Here is a 21,859-nt window from a genome sequence, read left to right as displayed (position 1 = left end):
ACTACATCCTTAAAGTAAATAACTCTATATTAGTTGACTAACTGCATTGATTTAGGTAATCTAAAGTGTGAACAAAATGCATTTCTTTCTTCTTCAGCATATCTTTAAGACATACTTCATTAAAGCCAATTAACGATACCAATATTGTATATTCATATGGTAAACAACAGAATATTTTAAAGAACCAAATTTGTAAAGAATACAACTCTGCATACTATGTCCAGGCAATCGGACCATTTGGCTGCCACACGTTTAAAAGGTCTAACATCAAACACATTACAAATAATTTGAGTGAGTTGGGTTTAACGCTGCTTTTAACATTATTCCAGTTATATCACGGCGTGTCAGCTTTAATGTGGGAGGAAAGCCCGAAGTGATGCAGGTCTCGGACATTTACCACATCGGTGAAACCCACGAGCACGGGTATAGTGCTGAAAAACCTAGAAACATAATCAGGGCGAACCGGTATTCGAACCCACAATCATAGGTTTCTGGCATGCCAAAGGGTAGCAACTCTGCACAGCGAATCGCAGCGCCTTAAGCATTACAAATAAACTTAGCACAACACATTCACCCACCCTGCATGGCATTTGGGGGCTTCAGAGCTGATGACGTAGGCCTTCTGGTTGCAGTATCTGCCTGGCCAGCACTTCTCACAGCCCTCGGGGCCAGTCACCTCCTTCTGGGTGGAGAACGTTCCCAGGGGGCAGGGCTGGGGGTAGCTGGTGCCATTGGTACAGAAGTAGCCTACTGGGCACACATCATTGCCTGTGAAGTTGGCAACCTGGGTTTCATCAATCTGTAAAATCAAATGAGACTGGCTGAAAATGTATGTCTGTTGGAATACCCAGCATAAAGAACTCCCTCTCCATTTAAAACTATCAAAACACTTACTGAGGAGTATTTTTGCGCCTTTCTCCCCCAAACCAGTAAAAGTGTTCAAAGGATCAATGCACTGCAATGCCATCATACAAGTACGATTGCATTAGAAACTAACAGTTTTAGTCCACTTGTCCTTATAATGATAACATATAGCAAAACCCTTAAAAAGGACTTCTATTTGTCCTTTTGATACCTAAACTATTGGACAGCTTGGCAAGGACTATAGGACTAGTGCCAATTTCTAACTCTGGCACGATATCATTATATATTGATGTTTATAGAGATTGAGTTGGGTTTATAGCCACTTTGAAAAATATTCCAGTTATATCACAACGTGTCAGCTAAATAGTGGGAGGAAAGCATGAAGTGATGCAGGTCTCAGACGTTTACCACTTTGGTGAAAGCAAAAGCATGGGTATGGTGCTGACAAACCTGGAAATATAATCTGGGTGAACAGGATTGAACAATCACAGCTTTCTGACATGCCCAAGGGATGCAACTCTGCACAGCGAATGGTGGAGCCATAACTGACTTGGCCATCCGTGCCCCCTATTGATGTTTAGACAAGTATACAGTGTAGGGTGTATGGTATATTGTAAATTAAAGTTATGTTTTTTACCTTATCGTAGATGGGAGTTGGTGAAGAAGCTCCTCCAGTGCAGTAGTAGCCGGCGTAGCACTCCCCAGTGGGTGTGGACAGACCGGTCCTTTCACAGTAGTAGCCGGAGGTGCAGTCTGTGCAGTTGCCTTCATGGCTGTAGTACTCATCCGGGCCGTATGTCCCCACCGAGCAGGGGTACGTCTGGGAGGCGTCGGTTCCCTCGGGGCAGTAGAAGCCACGGGGACAAGGGGCAGGGAAAACTGCAGGGTGACCTGGAGACAACATAGACACAATCAGGACCCCAAGTACAGGGGGAGCAAGGAAGACAGCCAGGAGACAACACATATACAATCAGAACCCCAGGAGCAGGAGCAGCAGTTCCCCAATGTTGACTGAATGCAAACATCAGATGTAACAAATGAGTGAGTGATGTAGGCTATGATGTAAGTGAAAACAACAAGCACAGATGCTGAATTACCAAATATCATATCATCATGTAGAATCTGGTATTCAAACCCATAAATTGTGGATCCTCATAGATAAGGGACAAATTCTTGGCAATAAGCTCTGGCAGCATGGACAATCCATTTCTCCGTAACAGACAGATATCAGATTACACAGTTGATTCCAGTCTCATTGAAAAATATCATTAGTGAATATCTTTAGTTCTTGTCCCTTGGGAAGGTGAAATCTAGAGTAGACTATATCACTGCACTGGTACCACTCACCATCAATGTAGGTGACATTTCCGGTAGCCATGTTGCAGAAGAATCCCTCGGGACAGGGCAGACAGGTGCTTGCTCCATAGCTGGGTTGGTAGGCCCCCCCAGGGCACATGGTGGGGATGGATGACCCCTTCTCACAGTAGTGACCCTTCCAACACACCAGGTCAGAGGGAGTAGGAGTGGTCTGGCTCTCGGGGCAGTAGAAACCAGGGTCACAGAAGTCTGTTGGTCGGATGTCACCAGGACCTAGGAGGAAAATGATCTGGTTGAAAAGTGGCGGTTTTATGTATAGGATAAAGCACGACTCCAAGGTTTTGGTTAAAAATGTAAATCCGCGAGCGAGGGAAAGCCAGAGGTCAAGGTTTTGCATTTTCAACGAAAACTGAGGAGGCGTGTTTTATCCAACTTATGAACCGTCTAAATGCAAGAAATACCGGACATTGACATACCTTATAGTGAAACAATATAGTGTGTCGCAGTATAAAAGGAATTTGCTCAAAGTGTGAGTGAGAAAAACGACATGCAGCATGAGTCATGACAAGATACACTGAACAACTTCTCATCACCTGTCCCGGTAGCTCAGTGCGAAAACAGTGGGTTACAAACCTTACCACGATATGTGAGGTTGCAGGTTTGAACAGACTCGTGACTGAATACACTTGCATGTTTCTTCTGTAGCAGAACATCATTGCCTGACAGTTGACTGTTTGTATGTCAATGACTACTAAACTATTCATCAATAAGTTAAGGACAACAAAAATTTATAAGTAACATGGACTGGATGACATATATAAGGATAGCACAACATTTTCTTTGCCTTCTAAAGATTACTGATTTAATGTCTGACCCTTAGAAACGGATGATTTTGTAAAAAGTTCTCAGAGATAATCATTCTGTTGTCTCAAGTTGAGGTCTGGAAATGAAGACAGTGCCTCACATACCAAACTGTGGTGCCATGAGTCTCTTAAAGTGAAGTTAGCTAGGATGGTTAAGTTTTCTGAAATAGAGTTCCTCTGTACTCAGGCATGGGACAAGTCTCTAACTGACAAATGCATCAATCAAATGAAGATATCAATGACATGGAAAGACCCCAAACCAACAAAACAAGCCAGTGGTCTGACAATGGAGGACAGATACTGACTCTCCTTGTGTCAGCAGAACAGTGGTTCTCACCTTGACAGAACATGCCTCCTGTGCAGTTGAGGCACTCATCAACCATGGATGTTCCGGTCTTGTTGGCGAATGTTCCTGCAGGGCATGGCTCTGGGACAGAAGTTCCCACAATGCAGTAGCTGCCCTCCGGACACACATACTGGTTGGGGACTGCACTGGTACCATTACAGTAGTACCCAGAACTGCAGTTGCCTGTCAGGAAGAAAGGACGTCAATAACCAACTTAGTAAAGTTGCATATAATATTCATAAGAAGCAACACAAAATATTCAAGTGTTTCGAAAACTGTAAGCACTTTCAGTCAAATTGCCAAACTTAATGACTGGCAGTAACAGTTTCAAAGATGCATTTGCCATTTTTACTTCTAACCCATCTGATTGGTATTTATAGTCTCAGACTGCACTTTACTAACTTGTCTGACTGGTATTTATAGTCTCAGAATGCACTTTACTAACCCATCTGATTGGTATTCATATTCTCAGAATGCACTTCACTAACCTGTCTGACTGGTACTTATAGTCTCAGAATGCACTCTACCTTCAGATATGAGAAACTAATTTTTAAATATACATATGTTATATTCAAAGTCATGTTTATTTCCAATGTCCCCTGATAAGACACTGACCTGTGGGCAGTGGAAGCCCTGGTGTTTCGCAGTACATGCCCGGGGTGCAGGTCTGGGGCTTGTGTGTTCCTTGTGGGCAGTAGTAGCCCATGGGGCAGATACCCCCACTGGTCAGCTCGAAGTCCGGACATACACAGTCCCACATGGGAGCACAGGTATCGTTGGAGTACAGGTCACTAGGAACACAAGCAAACTGATAACACAACAGAACACAACACCTGATCATATAATGCACTGTTTTTTATGAATTAGTGCTCTGCTCAAGTAAGTGCCATCCAGGTGTCATTTATTGAAATAACAGGATGACATGAAATCAACTAAGTCACAGAGACTCGCCTCCGACCCAAATAGCAAAGGTTGCTGAGGACCATTTCTAACCAAAAACCCTATGAGGGCTGTTGTTAAATAATCTTTAGATCCTTATAAAGAGAGGTAGGGATACTGGCATATTTCATATTAGAGTTGACTCTTGTTAAGTGAGTTTAGTTTACTGCTGATTTGAACAGTATACCAGTTATATCATGGTATGTCAGACCTGCAGGTCTAGATGTTTACCCCTTTGGTAAAAGCCACGAGGTATGCTGTGGACAAATGTAGAAACATAAGCTGGGATTCAAACTCTTTATAAAGAATTGAGAAGCTTTACTTGCTTGTTGAAGTAGATTAGGGTTAGGGTTAGGGTTAGGGTTAGCGACCTTTGCTATTTGGGTCAAAGGCGAGTCATAACAGGATGACATGAAATCAAGAAAACCTTTGAGGAGGATGCATGAAATGTCAAATACTCTTGAATTACCAAAGTTTACAGCACAAAGACAAACTTCCATCACTCGGATCACAAACTAAGTTAGGCAAACAGTTAGATATGTTCACTGATTGTTCAATCAGGACTCTTTACTGACAACCATTATGAAGCCTCTACATACAGGGAGGAATGGTAACCGTGGTGATAGTTCTACCTGATGGAGCCTCCTGCATTGGTGAGGTTACCAAGGTCATATGGGCGGATCTGGAAGGACTTCCCAGCACAGAAGAAGCCGGGGTCGCAGAGTCCAGACGGAATGATGTTACCCAGGCCTTCACAGTATTCTCCTGGCGGGCAATCCAGACAGTCACTCTCTGCCTTCGCACCTACAAGGTCAAGGTCATGCTTAAGTTCAAGGATAAGGTCAAGTCCAAGATAACATTCCTTTTCAAAATGAAAGAATACACAGTAATGATACTGACAAATTCCCTATAAGGGAATGAGTTTTTATTTTTTTATTTAACCAAGTTATGAGATGATAGATTATCTGTCCCAAATGATTGAGTGAGTATGGTTTTATGCCGCTTTTAGCAATATTCCAGCAATATCACGGCGGGGGACACCAGAAATGGGTTTCACATATTCTACCCATGTCGGGAATCGAATCCAGGTCAGGCGTGACGAGCAAACGCTTTAACCACCAGGCTACCCGACCAGCCCTTTGTCCCAAAGGAAACAATGATGCAAGTCCTGAGCATCTGGTGATGGACTTCAACCATTTATTCAGCAGGGTGTGTGAGTGAGGTGGGTTTTCACAACACTTTTAGTAATATTTCCGCAATATCACGGCGGATCAATCATGAGGGACACATGACCTGCAATTATGGGATTGGATATTTCATATATTATATATTACATTTTAAGAAGTCAAAAAATAACCAAAAAATGCATGAAATAGATAAAACTACACAAACTTCACTGAAGTCCAATTTTTACTTAAAATCAACAATTGTGATGTCATCAGCAATGGATGACATCACATTATACTTTCAATAAGACATAAGTATGACAAGTATCATTTAAGCTGATCAATCAGGCTTGATACTCCCAAAATATGCACGCGTTCCATTCACGGAATATACACCCTTATCACAAAATGTCAGCAGATTTGAAGACTTTGGTAAAACACAAGAGCATGATATTATGATGGCACCCATCACAAGCACATTCTGGCCTGACTAAGGGAGGGAACTCTGCACCGCATGACCATGCCTTCAGTATATATCCCTAACCTGTAGCATTGTAGTAGGTTCCTTTAGGACATGGATGCTCCACATCGAAGCTGGTTCCCTCGATACAGTAGTGGCCCATGGGGCAGGTAATAGGGGTCACCGTCTCATTCAGGCAGTAGGATCCTGAAACACACACACACATGATAGGCAGGGTTTGATCTCAGTCCAGAATACATATGTCCAAACTATCAAAAACTCATCTGAAAATATTACACCTGACAACACATCGGTGACCAATAGCATAATACAGAAACAACCATTCAAGGAAATGTGTGTGTACAAGCAGCTTAGTGTTACTAAAACCTGAGACTTCTTACAATCTACATTCTTCCTTCAGTTGTGCAAACAGCTTTGATTATTGTGATTATTTAAAATCCTTAACATTCTTATTTTAAACCCTTTGTTACTATTTTTGCTATATACTTTATGTCCACATGATTTTAAAAATCTCAGTAACTTCAAACTAAAAATGAGATAATTTTTCAATTTTTAATTTTCATATATCCTTTCTTCCTAAACATATTGTCAAGGAAAACGAGCTAGACAAGAAAATGAATTGGCTCCAAAATCAATTTTTGTGTGTGTACCCCTTAGGTTTCCTATGATGTTCCTTAACTGTTTATTTATGTTACGGACATAATTAAATCTATGTAAGTCTTAACCCAGGGCCTACTGCACATAGCAATCTTAACGCTACGACTGTCTTAGTCCATGATAGAGTGTGGGAGTTATGATCATCATAGTGCAAAGATCCCTTTGTGTAAGTGGACCCAGGTCTATGACCAACAGTCTTCAAGGGATGGGGACACACAATGCTGGTGGGTACAGCATCTTGTCTAGAATATTTCATTAAAACTGTGCTAACTTTCTGAAGTTTGTGTTACCAATGTTGTTTGTTTGTTTGTTTGTTGTGTAATGCTGCACTCAGCAATATTCCAGCTGTATGACGGTGGTCTGTAAATAATCAAGTCTGGACTAGACAATATCCAGTGATTGACATCATGAGCATTGCTCTACACAAACCAGATACGATGACATGCTTAAACCAAGCCAGCGAGTCTGACCACCCGATCCCCGCCTCTTACGACAAGCATAGTCATCTCTTACAACAAGCAGGGTTGCTGAAGACCATTTCTAACCCGGATCATCACAGGTGTTATCTATATCAGGCCGCATGATCAATCCCCTGAATAGCGGTGAATTGGGTCTAAAAGATGTTCTCTAATCAGTATATGTACATATCTGGTTTGAAGTCAATGAACACTGTACCTGCTGGACATGGGAGGCAACTGGGCACGGCCTGACTGGGGGAGTAGGATCCCGGCAAGCAGGGTATAGGGAAGGTGGAGTTGAGGGGGCACTCAAACCCAGGCGGGCACACGTCTCCCTCGCCTGTGTGGGTCACGCTGCTACTGGGGGACTCCACATTCACACCTGCAACATGAAGATAGGAAGTCATTAATTACTGGAGAGGGAGGTGGTCCTGTGCTGGATGTAAAGGGCACAAGTCTGATTTGTGGCTGACTTTGGTTTTATGCTGCTTGAAATAATTTTAGTCATATCACAGTGTGTCAGCTTCATGCAAGTGGAAAGCACGTTTTATATGTCCACCACGTCGGTGAAACTCACAAGCATGGTATGGCGCTGTACAACCAAGAAACAATCACAGGTTCCTGGCACACCTCGGGGACACAACTCTGCACAGAAAATTGTGAGGCTTTAAGAACTGGGCCTCCTGTTTCCCCACAAATAGTGTTAAATTCAACAACTCTGGTGGCAGGGAGAAGGTGGATGGGTGATTGCAACTGACAAGCATGACTTTTCAAACTTCATACTGGAACATGATGTCAACTTTGACCTTTTTCACCCAATCCAGTCATGGTGCCCAGTAGGATGGTACGTGCAAAACCATCTGGCAGATAACAGCTGGGGTTGTATACTCCCCAGGAAGCTGAGAATGCCATATGAATACAGGTCCGTCTGTTGATTCGTAATGAGATCATAGTGATAAACATCACATATATAAGACAGTCAGTGCCATTCATAACACCAAAAAGAAGGACATCATATGTGAATTCATGTTTGACAAGCAATGAAGTGTTTGGTTGTTCATAAAAAATAAATACAATAAAACAATGAATTTGTATTTCAATGATAGGATTACATAATGAGTCTGATAATAAATTGGGCTTCACAAAGTGTACCCATGTTGGAAATCGAACCTGGGTCCTCTGCGTGACGAGCGAACACTTTAACCACTAGGCTACCTGACCGCCCCTTCAACACAGACACAATGGTGATGAACTGTCCCAGAAATGTTTACTGACCTGAGACACAATAGAATCCCGCAATGCATGGTCCGGACGGTGCAGTGAGGTGTTCACTGTCGCAGTAGAACCCACCAGTACAGGGAGTACATTGCGACACGTTGCTCAGTCTCTCGCTGCCCCCAAATGTCCCCACAGGACAAGACTTGTAGTTGCTGCCCGACCCTTGGGGACAGTAGTAGCCCTGGGGGCAGGGCTCAGCCTTGGCCCCGTCGGTACAGTAGTACCCCTCAGGGCAGGGGTCACAGGCGGCTGCTCCTGTGCGGTTCATGAAGAAGGCTGGTGGACACTGCGTGGGGATGTGAGATCCCTCGGGGCAGTAGTGACCCACGGTGCAGATGGCTCCTGTAGTCCCATCTGAAATATAGACAGTGTAGAGTTTACATTGAAACATCCCTTTTGGACATCACTTTGGCGAGGCTGTGCTAATCTGGCAGGTGTTTTTTTTTTTTTGGTGAACAGCGCTCTTTTGTCCATGGCTGCTTTGACAGAGGCTGAGAGCTTAACAATCTGTGATTTAAGCTTGCTTTCCTTTTGGAAGGCAAGTAAGAAAGAAATGGCCTAACCATGTAAATTAAGATTGAAAAGCACCTGTTGGATTGGGAGACCTGAGAAGTAAGTCTATGTTTGCCCACCTGTTGGATTGGGAGTCTTGGCACCACTGACGCAGTAGTAACCTGCCATGCAGTTGCCGGTGACAGTGTTGTTGCCTTCTTCCAGACAGTACTTGCCTGGATCACAGTCCACACAAGACGTTGACGACTGTTTGCCTGGAATATTGTCATATACATGCGGATCATTGCACGAGTGAGTGAGTAAGTTGGACATGTCACACAACTCTGCAATGCAGTATCTACACCACTGCAACCTTAGTTCTCAACAACATACAAATGAATTATTGAACAGCGATTATTAAAGGATATTACCTTTGCAATGGTGATTTTGGATCAATTTCATCACAATTTTAACTAATATAACTGGTGCTTTGTCATGAATTCCTAACCTGTGTTGGTAATAATCAACAATTTACAGACACTAATATCTACATGAATTGGATAATAAGCTTTTGTGAAAATACCAGTTTACAAGTCATGAACTTATTCATGGCGAATCAACACAATAAGTATTGGCAATTACAACCTTGCTAAACTTGCTTCATGTTTATCTTTTCTGTAATTGGACTAAGTCATCACAGCTGATAAAAGTCAATGCAGCAATTATTGTGATTTTATCCAAGATGGCAGACATTTCCAAGAGAAAACATAAAATATAACAAACACTGTGTATAATGAACTGCTGTCTCCAGTCTCTTTTAGTTCATTATATCCCTGATCTACCGTAGTACAATAACCAAATAAAAGCCCCATCCCTGGGTGGTATAAGGGAAGGGACTTCTTTGGCCTCTGACTTGGTAAAATGCCTTGGTAGACATCAATGATGAGAGTGATCTACAGCGTGTTGACTGCCTACCTTCTGATGGTTGGTATGTTCCTTGTGGACATGGCACTGGAGCAGGGATTCCCTCTGGACAGTAGTGTCCTGACGGGCAGTTGTAGCCGTAAGACTGACCCTTGGGAGAAGGTTCGTTTGAGCCGTACTCGCAGTAGTATCCCGCAGTGCAGTAGGCGTAGGGGACGATGAGCCCCGGGGACGGGCAGTACTGGCCAGGGTCACAGGGGATGCATTCATTGGCTGCTCGCAGGCCGGTCAGGTTGTTGTACGTGCCCACTGGGCAGGGGTCACCTGGAGCAAACCAAAACACGTCAAGAACTTCCAGATCAGCATATCTAATACCTTGACGCAGGACAACCATGGGGTTTTCATCAAGGAAAGTTTGTATCCATATTTATTAAGTTCTACTTATTATGCAAAGATTATCCTAGATGTCTATAAATAGCAAAGTGTGTGTTTTGTTAACTCAGCAAAGTTCAAGTCCCCAAATCTGACCACCTGGCCCATTAAGTCACCTCTTACAACCATCCTAGATTGTTAGGGACATCAAACAGGGAATTCACACAGGAGCTTTGAGTTTAGTGCAACAGAATCCACAGAAACCTACCTTTTCCTCCTTTCAACACTATAGATCTAATTAATAACAAAAATAAGACAAAAGATAAAAATAAAAGTCCGATCAAAACTTACCATCAACAGAACCAATAGGGCAGTACTTGCCCCTGGGGCAAATGTCTCCGGTGATGCCATCGGTGGGTGTGGAGGTGTTGGCGCCCTGGTCACAGAAATAGCCAGCCAGACAGTCGCCTTCGACATCAGTCAGGCCGGGGGTCTTACAGTACTTGCCGAACTCACAGCTCGTACATTCACCTGGAACATCAGGACAAACTAGAAAGGTGTTTGCATTACGTGCAAGGAGAGAAGCAGACCCATCTGTTCCTGAATGACACCCAATTTTCCAACTGGAAACATCTACACCACTGCAACCCTATTGTGAACTGTTTGGACTAGGGCTGGAATGAGTCCAAATTTACGACCCGGATACTCAACCCCCTACTAGCTAACCCTACCTGGGTACCCACTGTACGACTCAAGACTTAAGTACATAATATCTGATTGGGAACTGTTTTACAGGAGCCCTGGCAGATGCTGCTTACATAATAGTCTGTCTGTAATGTTTGGCAAGTCTAGATTACTGCAGTATCAGGTTTACAGACCCTGAAACACATATATCCAATATAGCCCATGCAAGTCTATAATGTTTGGCAAGTCTAGATTACTGCAATATCAGGTCTACAGACCCTGAAACAAATATATCCAAAACAGCCCATGCAAGTCTATAATATTTGGCAAGTCTAGATTCCTGCAGTATCTGAAAATGAAGAAAGGGCTCCTTTTTACTATATTTTTTAACAATAATTCAACAACCGTTTTTTTCTGTAACAAAACCGACCTGAGTACCCGAGTTGCCTGTCCCAGGCCTAACTTGGACCTTACCAAATCAGGTGACTTCACCCTTATCAACTGATCTCTTTGATCTCATGTTGTCTAATGTAGTCCAACTTCCCTACCTCTAGCTACCCTTATTCATGTTACAAGCAGGTCCAGTTTAGTGCAATGACTTCTGGTTTGACTGTTTGTTTGTTTCACCAAAGTGGTAAACATCTAAGACATGCATCACTTTGTGCTTTCCTCACATATTAAGCGGACATGCAGTGACACACAATTTAGTCTGAACTTTAATCTGAAGAAAAAGACATACTTAAAGAAGAAATACAGTACCTAATATCCAAAAACATGACTCATGCGTTTATTTCATTGCCTTGGGGCTTTTGAAGTGAGATTTAACACTGATTTGAACCAATTCAGTTACATTTCGGTGTTTTCGCATAAAGAAATCAACATAACACAACACATTTTACACATTTTGAAAATCAAACCCTTCCACTTGACTACTCATGCCTATGAGAGAAGTTCAAAAGTGCAAAGTAGGATTAAAAAAACACCTAATTCCTTACATTTTGAGATATACCCCTACCAAGCCTTTAAAACTTATTTGTGACCATTTTGACAATCTCAAAGGGATAATTTTGTCAAGTGAATTCTGACGTGGCTGAGCTGTTAAGTTTTCAAATTGAATGCTTTTTTACTCAATATTTTTTTTACGTTCAATGGAGATATACTTCATTTTCAGAGTAAAATATGATAATTAGAGATGTTATTTCTGGACATAAACTGTAAAAACACATTTGTTGAGTGGAAAACTTATATAAACTTATATATGATGTGACATCAGGCTTTTGAAATCGAAAAGGACGACCTGACCTACCCTGATCCTCCAGGTCTCCGAAGGGACTGTAGGTCCCCGATGGGCAGGGGAACTCATGCTTGTACTTGGTCCCGGTGGGGCAGTAGTACCCCGCGGGACATGGCACGTGGTCGATGATGCCCACGGTGGAGTTGCCAGGGTCACAGTAACTCCTGGAGGGGCACGGTTCACATGTCGGCTCACCTTCAAAAGGCTGGTATGTTCCTGTAACACCAACCATGTACTTCAAGCTCAAGACTGATGTAGGGTATTGATTTAAGGTTGTTACAAGATAATTTCATGAAATATTGATCCAATAACCAATATAACAATTTCAATTCTTATGTCCAAACAGTTTTCAAATGCAGAGTGGGGTCTTTATTTTTTTGCAATAGTGCTATATCAAATAACCCCTAACATCTTTAATTTTGAACACTAGGATTACGACAAGAACCGCTGGTCAAAAACTGCTTAATATAACATTGATTTAGGTCACAATTACTGGTATATATGTTGGTGTGTGGCAGCATGTTCAAACCTGTGTCTATATTGCTTCAGAGTTCAGAAGCCTTTAGTTGTTGGCCAGGTAAACCCCAACATTAGGATAATGTGAGCGACAGATAAATACACCAGGAGATGTTTCATTTTAATCCAAATAAAATATCTTACATAATCTAAAAACAATCCTACAACGAAACAAACAATAATTAAAACATTGCTTCCAAAAGGTTTATAATGCTTTCAGAACATAGTCACAAGAAATAACTAACTTCAGGTTATATCAATTATTCTGGAAACACTTAAAAGCTTCCTGCCTAGAAAGTTTACCTCGTTCACATCTGAGGGGGAGGGCGCTACCTTCAGGGCAGTACATGCCCTTGGGACACATAGAGGATATGGGCGTGGCCGTGGTCTGACCCTCAGGACAGTAGTAGCCTGCCCCACACAGGCCGGTCTCCTTTACCAGACCGGTCCCATCACAGTAGTAGCCTGTAACATGACAACAGTTCATATACCACTCACCCGTTGGTAGGGATACCCAGATATTCTGTATAACAGCTGACTCACTCTAACTGGCAAATCAAGGGACTGAGCCAAAAATATCTTGGGGACTCATCCAGTCTGCCACTTATCTGACAAGGGTGTTTTAGTCTCTCATCAACCTTTAGTAAACACATTTACAAAGAGACTTTCATAGTAAGGAGTTATTTTCACTTTAAGTAATGATAAGTTAAGATGGCAAACATGGCATGCATAGTCTCTGAAATGTTCTGATAAATTGATGAGCTGCTATAAGCTGGCATTCACTATATATTTACAGGGTCTATATTCGTACAACCATCAAGGAAATTCTACTGTTCTACAGATCATGTAGGTACTACCTGGTGTACAGGCTTTGCAGTCGGTGACATTGACGTTGCCGGTGGAGTTGGAGAAGTGTCCTATGGGGCAAGGTACGGAGGTCGGGGACCCCTCAACACAGTAGTACCCCGCCCAACACACAAAGTCAACAGGGTTCGCCACACTCTGGCCCGTCGGACAGAAGTAGCCAGGATCACACTTCGCTGAAACAAAACAAGTTGCCATTCCATGTAGTATTTGAGAATGAGCTGCACCAGATAATCACTGACGGTGGACATATTGGAAATCAGATCTGAGTCTGAAGACCGAGGCCAATAATCATGAGTTTTATGAGTGTATATTTATTCTAGTTAAGGTCATGCAACTAACTGAAATTGTTGTATGAGCATGTGTGCCATACTTATTTTACGAAATGAGTGTCAGAATTCTTGTATTTTCCAAGCAAGAGCAAGGATAATACATGAATTCTTACACGGGTTTCGTAAAATCAGTATGAGACATATGCAAGTGTTATAATTTTCTTATTACCCATTATTGCTGTTCTATAATCCTATTGAATTCCACTTTAGAAAATGCATAGCACCACCGCTGTCCCCAAAAACCACAATTTGTCGAATGACATCAACAATCTCCAGCTTTGACGTTATTTCTAGTGTGACGTCATTCCAACCTTACATCACAATAAGATTTCAATGACGTCAACAATGCTGTCTGGATAACAGAAACAATACACTGGTGCGCAACAAGTGAGATTTTTATGGACTCTGTTATTTCTAACCCTACTTAACATACCTTTAGGGGCCGGTAGTTCATAGTCGTCACAGTACCACCCCGCCTCACAGCTGACAGGTATGGAGGACCCGAGGGGACAGTATGTGCCCGGCTGGCACTTGCCCCCGGTGTAGTTGTACGAGGGGCACGGGCACATGTCGACACTGGAGAAGTTACCTGGATCAGGACAAAATCAGTCACAATAAGACATCTACAGATGAACATTATAGGGACGAACAAAAAACAACATGTAGATAGAAGAGTGACATTACATGGCGTCAAACTTATTGATCCTCTCTGGGATATATCTGAATGTAGGCTTGATTTTCGAGTTTCATATGTACGGAACTGTGAGGTAAGACTAACTGCAGGATATAAAAAACATGATTCCACAGTTTTCCTCTTTACCTATAGAATTGCAGCATGAGTAACTCGAAAAAACCCTCCAAAATTGCACTTAGTCTTCTCTTTCAGCAAAATCCATTCCCTTTTGATCTGACACATTGATCAATATTTCAGCATATACCACATAGGAGGACACTAGAAATTGGCTTCACACATTGTAGCCATTTAGTCCTGGCCTTTGGCGTGACCAGCCAATGTTTTTACCACTCAACTGATGTACTGCTTTTTTAGAATGACTGGCTTTAGCTGGTCTGACACTAGGATTCAGTTATGACACATATATAGTCAGCACTAAGAGCATCATCCTACCCAGTGTGACTGGCTTGGACTGGACAGCTCCTCCTGAGCAGAACCAGCCTTCACTGCAGTTGCCTGACGGTGTCTCCAGGCCTTCCCCAGCACAATACAGGCCAGGGGTGCACATCAAACAGGCCCCCGAGCTGTCCATGGTGGTGTGTGGGTTGTAGGTGCCCGCCTGGCACTTGTACTGGGTGCTGTACTCAGTGCCCGGGGGACAGTAGTGACCCGTGGGGCAGGGGAACGCTGTGGCGTCGCTGGTGTTGCTGAGGCAGTAGTAGCCGCCGGGACACTGGTCACATGAACCCTTTCCTGGAAGCAGAATAATACACGTTACACATAAGTCTCCAAATCTCACTGGGACACTGGTCAAATGAACCCTTCCCTGGAAGCGGAATAATACACGTTACACATAAGTCTCCAAATCTCACTGGGACACTGGTCAAATGAACATTTTCCTGGAAGCGAAATAATACATGTTACACGTAAGTCTTCAAGTCTCAATGGGACACTGGTCAAATCAACCTTTTCCTGGAAGCGGAATAATACAAGTTACACATTTGTCTTCAAATCTCACTGGGACACTGGTCACATGAACCCTTCCCAGGAAGCGGAAAATACAAATTACACATCAAGTCTTCATAACGGCTCCATTTGTGAGTTAGTGATGTTACACCCTGGTCATCTCATCTTGTTATATCACAGCAGCCTCTGAAGTGAACCTCTGGAGTAGCGTGGGGGAGTGAGCCAGGTTCTACCCAATATCAGCAGTATTTCAGCTACACTATGGTGGCCTTGATGGTGTGATCAGAAGTGTATGCATTGATCCACTCAATCAGGAAATGATAACACACAATCAAATGTTAACACTTAGATGGCTCTGCTACTGAAACTGTTAGCAGTACTTTTTACATTTAAGACACTGCTTATTACTGTCTACAAACTGAAAAAGTTGGAAGAATGATGTTGGATGATGAATAAAATCTCACCCTCATGTCTTTGATATAAAATATATCAGCACTTGTTAAAAGTGAAAAAAATCCTCGGCAATCAAAAGACAAGGGTGAGATTCTCTCTATATCATTCCAAACTGGATTCCACAGGAGATATCGCTTGGGTTAGATCAAGTGACATCACAATCAAAAGACATTACTGATCTCTCTGACACTGAAGCTGGTTAGTTGTACTTTCTACACTCATGACAAAACTATTCCTAAAGCCTCGGGTTTTAAACGTAGATCGACGAGTGTTGATATATTTAATATCGAATGAGACTTGGGTGAGATTCTCCATCTATCCACGACGTGCAGCTTACTTTGTGTGTCGGTGTGAGTGCCAGGAGCACAGGGCAGGGGTTGTGCTGATCCCTTGGGGCAGTAGGAGCCCACTGGACACTCTGCTCCCGACCCCTTGTGACCACCACCGTCAGCGGGTGTTGCCGTGTCGACACCGTACACGCAGTAGTAACCTGCCTGGCACTCTCCATCCACATCTGGAGATCCTGGGGTGGCACAGTAGTTTCCACCTGGAGGCCATGGAAACCAGTGTTAAAACACATTCTCAGACAATAATAGGACAAAATCACAAGGACAAAATAATACCAATAATAAATAGAAAAATAATTAAATCAGTTGACAGTTATAACATCTCATAAATAGAATGACTACAAACATTGAAATATTTGAACGGTATAAATATTATTGGAATGGCTATGTTGCAATTAAAAAAAAATATTTTTGTCTTGAAATAATTTATATAGTACAGGACAGTCACATTAGCATCATAACAAAAATGTGATCTTCACAAACAAAACTCTCTTAAACCACTTATTTACCTGTACATGGTGTGCACTGGCTCTCCTCAAACAGACCCGTTGTGTTGCCGAAGGTTCCAGTTGGGCACGGCTGAAGGTCAGCTCCAGTACCTTCAGGACAGTAGAAGCCTTGACGACAGATGTCGGCACGGTCTCGGTTGACGCAGTAGTATCCCTCAGGACAGATGTAGCAGGCGGAGGCCCCAGTGTGGTTCATAAAGGTTCCATTGCCACATGGCGTTGGGCCGGGGGATCCTTCCTCGCAGTAGTGTCCTTCGGGGCAGATGGCACCTGAGGGGGACATTAACTGACAGTAAAGTTTTGGTTTGACTGTATCTTCTCCTAGAAATCACAGAGGTGAACGGGACATCACTCTCAGGACAGTTTCAGTCATTGTTATGCGACCTACCTGGTTGACTTTAACACCAGCTCTGTCATTAACAATGGGTCATCTTCTGACAACATTTGTTCAAATTTGTTCAATATTTGATGCAGATATAGTATGGAAACTCATGAATACCAGGCCAGTTCTAGATCATGTTACCTTCACTCAATATTGGCCAGATATCTAAGTTGACTTGCTTTCATAAAGGATTTTAAAAAACAGATTTGGATGAAAAACATCAATACTTTGGTGAGTCATAATTTGACAGGAGTCAGTGGATGAATGATGGGCATTGTATAGTATTTGCTGATCAACATTGGTGGTGTCCTCTTTATTTATTTTATTCATTAAGTAATACTGTACCCATGATGCCATCGACAGGTGATGTTGTGTTTGATCCTAATGTGCAGAAATAGCCTGACCCACAAGGCCCGGTCACATTCACCAAGCCATATGTCTCACAGAAGGAACCTGCAGTCATCAAATAGAAGCATTGATTTGAAGAGTTTAGCCATACATTGGGTTAGAATTACATCAATTCAAAGTAACATTCATAGGGCGTGTGACAAGCAATAACCACAACAATATTCCGTCATTACTATGCATGTTAAAGCCATCATTGAGCCAATCAGCATAGGGTTCACAACTACAAAATATACCCCAAAAATATATTTCAAAAGTCCCCACCTACTTTTTGTTTTGTTTTAGGGCTTTGACGTCCCTGTAAGCATGGCATCCAACGTACCTGGAGTACACTTGGTGCATTCATCGATGTCCCCTGTTCCGGTGGCATACTGGAAAGTTCCAGGGGGACAGGGTTCCGGGACGGATGTTCCGTTAGGACAGTAGTGTCCGGCTGTACAGTAGTCCCCATAGGTCTTCCCAACTGGAGCTGGCTCCTCGGCTCCAAGGCTACAGTAGTGGCCTGCAGCAGTACATGTTACAAGCTTCTAAACTGGCTTCATGACATGCAAAACTTTAAAAATTATTGTAGTAGGACAGATTTTGGATTGTAATGATTAGTTATTCCACTTTCCTGGTTATTTTAAGAAATCCTACATTTATCTCAACAATTTCTTCTTTTTTTTCTGATTGATCCAGAGTCAATTTAGTCCTTCACAACATTGGGTCTTGTTCAGACAGATTAAATTAACCTGCAATTTTAGGGTATAGAAAGTCACCAGATGAGCAAGATATAACAAATCGTAATGGATCATTATTCCACAAATTGTTAAATGCTCCCCTAAACAGTGTGCCAAACACTAAGCATCAATATGTTAATGAAGTATCAACAGTGAGTTTTAGAGCGGATCTTGTCCCTCACCTGCCCAGCAGTGTCCAGACTCCTGGGTGAGTCCAGTCTGACCGCAGTAGTAGCCAGGTGAGCAGGCAGTGCAGTCTGTGTCAGCCTGAAGCCCTGTCCTGTTGCTGAATGTCCCCACTGGACATCCCTCCCCAGTGATGCTGCCGTTGACGCAGAACCGGCCCTGTGGGCAGATGTCGCCGGTGGAGCCATCAGTGGGCGTGGCATTGTAGGCTCCGTGGGTACAGTAGTAGCCTGCGGCACACAGTCCACTCGGCTCCGTATTACCTGTTTATAGGGGAAGGAAGGAGACCTTATCAACAACAGTTCTGTATCAGCTGTGTGCGTTTGGTGTAACGATGCTTTCAGTATGGTATTTAAGTTGAATCTTGGCTTGAAAAGCACAAAGTAATGCAGGTCTTAGGCATTTACCACTTTGGTGAAGCCCACACAGGTAAGGTGCCAGCTATCCTAGAAACACAATTAATAACCACAATTCCGGGATTCAAACCAAGGATCATAGATTCCTGACATAACTCTGCACAGAGAATTGCTGCACCTTTGATGACTGGTCCAAATGTGCCCTCCTGTATTATAAAGTTTATCAAAAGACTACATGTAGCTCCATGATTCAGTGATGGCAGAAACAGATATATAAATATCGAAGACAGCAAGACCTGAGGTTGTAACAGGGGGAATTGAAATTTACTGGTTTAAAAATCTTGCTCATCTGAATTGAATTCTCGATTAGGACCACTATTTCAAACACTCAGTCACGTCACTTTCAAAGCTATGGTGGCAAATAAGTCGAGTCGAGGGTCAAGGGTATTACCAGAGATATAATACACAGGACAATAAGGATGGTGGAGTTAATCACAGAAGGGCAAACAAACAATTGCAGCAGCAACTTAGACTATCCTCCTCGCCTACTTTCCCCAGCAGAGTATCTGCCGCCTACCTTCCCTAGCACAGTATCTGCAGTTTACCTTCCCCTGCACAGGATCTGCCGCCTACCTTCCCCAGCACAGTATCTGCCGCCTACCTTCCCCAGCACAGTATCTGCCGCCTACCTTCCCTAGCACAGTATCTGCCGCCTACCTTCCCCAGCACAGTATCTGCCGCCTACCTTCCCTAGCACAGTATCTGCCACCCACCTTCCCCAGCACAGTATCTGCCGCCTACCTTCCCCAGCACAGTATCTGCCCCCTACCTTCCCCAGCACAGTATCTGCCGCCTACCTTCCCCAGCACAGTATCTGCCGCCTACCTTCCCCAGCACAGTATCTGCCGCCTACCTTCCCCAGCACAGTATCTGCCACCTACCTTCCCCAGCAGTATCTGCCGCCTACCTTCCCCAGCACAGTATCTGCCGCTTACCTTCCCCAGCACAGTATCTGCCGCCTACCTTCCCCAGCACAGTATCTGCCGCCTACCTTCCCCAGCACAGTATCTGCCACCTACCTTCCCCAGCAGTATCTGCCGCCTACCTTCCCCAGCACAGTATCTGCCGCTTACCTTCCCCAGCACAGTATCTGCCGCCTACCTTCCCCAGCACAGTATCTGCCGCCTACCTTCCCCAGCACAGTATCTGCCACCCACCTTCCCCAGCACAGTGTCTGCCTCCTACCTCCCCCAGCACAGTATCTGCCACCTACCTCCCCCAGCACAGGATCTGCCACCTACCTTCCCCAGCAGTATCTGCCTCCTACCTTCCCCTGCACAGTATCTGCCTCCTACCTTCCCCGGCACAGTGTCTGCCACCTACCTTCCCCTGCACAGTATCTGCCTCCTACCTTCCCCGGCACAGTGTCTGCCTCCTACCTTCCCCGGCACAGTGTCTGCCACCTACCTTCCCCAGCACAGTATCTGCCACCTACCTTCCCCAGCACAGTATCTGCCTCCTACCTTCCCCAGCACAGTATCTGCCACCTACCTTCCCCAGCACAGTATCTGCCTCCTACCTTCCCCTGCACAGTATCTGCCGCCTACCTTCCCCAGCACAGTATCTGCCTCCTACCTTCCCCGGCAGAGTGTCTGCCACCTACCTTCCCCAGCACAGTATCTGCCTCCTACCTTCCCCTGCACAGTATCTGCCGCCTACCTTCCCTAGCATAGTCTCTGCCGCCTACCTTCCCCAGCACAGTATCTGCCGCCTACCTTCCCCGGCAGAGTGTCTGCCACCTACCTTCCCCAGCACAGTATCTGCCGCTTACCTTCCCCAGCACAGTATCTGCCGCTTACCTCCCCCAGCACAGTATCTGCCTCCTACCTTCCCCTGCACAGTATCTGCCACCTACCTTCCCCAGCACAGTATCTGCCACCTACCTTCCCCAGCACAGTATCTGCCGCTTACCTTCCCCGGCACAGTATCTGCCGCCTACCTTCCCCTACACAGTATCTGCCGCCTACCTTCCCCAGCACAGTAACCGCACATACCTTCCCCAGCACAGTATCTGCCGCTTACCTTCCCCAGCACAGTATCTGCCGGGCTCGCAGGGAGCACACTGGGTGTAGTTAGCCAGGCCTGTCCTGTTGCTGTAGCTGCCAGCCAGACACAGGAACTCTGTTGTGAACTTTGTGCCCTCTGGGCAGTATGACCCTGGTGGACAGGTCGTTGGTATGGAAACTCCTCTGTAGCTACGGTAACGACCTGAGTAGTTGCCACTGGACGTCACGTTGTCATCAAGATATTCATAGTCACCTAAAAAGAAAGACATATTATTAGGCATCTTAGACAACAGGAGAATAAATATTTATGAGCTCAGTCATTTGCTACAATCACAATAAAATAAGATCATGCTAACTGAGACCATCTAAGTTTGTAACTCATCTCATGCCATTGTTTTAAGAACTACCAGTAATCAAGCAACTATGACAGATTTACTCTAGTAATTTAAGAAGGTGGTCCTTAACATATTGTTAGTAGTATACATTCTTATTTTCATATATTCTGCCGCAATCAAATTTTCATGCCTAAAAAAAAACAGTGATAGCTACTATATTTTCCTGAGTATAAAAATCCTGACTACCAGTTTTGTGTAGGTTCTTCTTACCAATGGCTGTGCAGTAGGATCCAGCAGGACAGACATCACAGTCACTCTTCTGCCAGTGTTGTTGGTAGCTCCCCGACGGGCATCCACTCTCGTTCCAGCTGCCCTGCAGGCAGAAGTGTCCAGGACTGCAGGCCAGGCTGGTAGGGCGGGGCACCTGTTGACCCTCGGGGCAGAAGTAGCCTTCGTCACACGGTCCATTGGGCACCGCACGGCCATATTCCTGGCAGTACTGGCCGGCAGTACAGGGGAGGCAGTCCGTCAGGTTGGTGTTGCCCTCGCGGTCTGTAGAAGTAAACAGTCATGTACAAGTGTACACAGTTCAGCACCAGTTAACAGCACCAGATG

General features: G+C 44.1%; 1 protein-coding gene across 1 annotated transcript in view; it reads right to left on the bottom strand.

Annotated features, from left to right (window-relative positions):
* LOC139479285 (uncharacterized) overlaps positions 1-21,859 on the bottom strand; it is a 142,091-nt gene that overhangs the window by 29,186 nt on the left and 91,046 nt on the right. Inside the window, exons 53-76 of the mRNA XM_071262151.1 lie at positions 21,515-21,796; positions 20,926-21,162; positions 18,484-18,750; positions 17,905-18,084; positions 17,523-17,630; positions 16,796-17,065; positions 16,277-16,486; positions 14,974-15,273; positions 14,281-14,436; positions 13,509-13,691; positions 12,955-13,116; positions 12,148-12,351; positions 10,509-10,688; positions 9,837-10,109; positions 9,002-9,136; positions 8,367-8,723; positions 7,309-7,473; positions 6,040-6,162; positions 4,962-5,133; positions 4,006-4,181; positions 3,382-3,573; positions 2,212-2,454; positions 1,502-1,755; positions 579-799 (exon numbers count right to left, since the gene is read on the bottom strand). Of these exons, the coding sequence (XP_071118252.1) occupies positions 579-799; positions 1,502-1,755; positions 2,212-2,454; positions 3,382-3,573; positions 4,006-4,181; positions 4,962-5,133; positions 6,040-6,162; positions 7,309-7,473; positions 8,367-8,723; positions 9,002-9,136; positions 9,837-10,109; positions 10,509-10,688; positions 12,148-12,351; positions 12,955-13,116; positions 13,509-13,691; positions 14,281-14,436; positions 14,974-15,273; positions 16,277-16,486; positions 16,796-17,065; positions 17,523-17,630; positions 17,905-18,084; positions 18,484-18,750; positions 20,926-21,162; positions 21,515-21,796 (5,050 nt within the window). The remainder of the gene's footprint in view (positions 1-578; positions 800-1,501; positions 1,756-2,211; positions 2,455-3,381; positions 3,574-4,005; positions 4,182-4,961; positions 5,134-6,039; positions 6,163-7,308; positions 7,474-8,366; positions 8,724-9,001; positions 9,137-9,836; positions 10,110-10,508; positions 10,689-12,147; positions 12,352-12,954; positions 13,117-13,508; positions 13,692-14,280; positions 14,437-14,973; positions 15,274-16,276; positions 16,487-16,795; positions 17,066-17,522; positions 17,631-17,904; positions 18,085-18,483; positions 18,751-20,925; positions 21,163-21,514; positions 21,797-21,859) is intronic.

The sequence above is a fragment of the Haliotis cracherodii genome, unplaced genomic scaffold (genome assembly GCF_022045235.1).
Source record: "Haliotis cracherodii isolate W230 unplaced genomic scaffold, xgHalCrac1.p SCAF_1, whole genome shotgun sequence".
Lineage (NCBI taxonomy): Eukaryota > Metazoa > Mollusca > Gastropoda > Lepetellida > Haliotidae > Haliotis > Haliotis cracherodii.
Note: the sequence above shows the minus strand (reverse complement) of the source record. Positions and strands in the feature narration are given on the sequence as shown.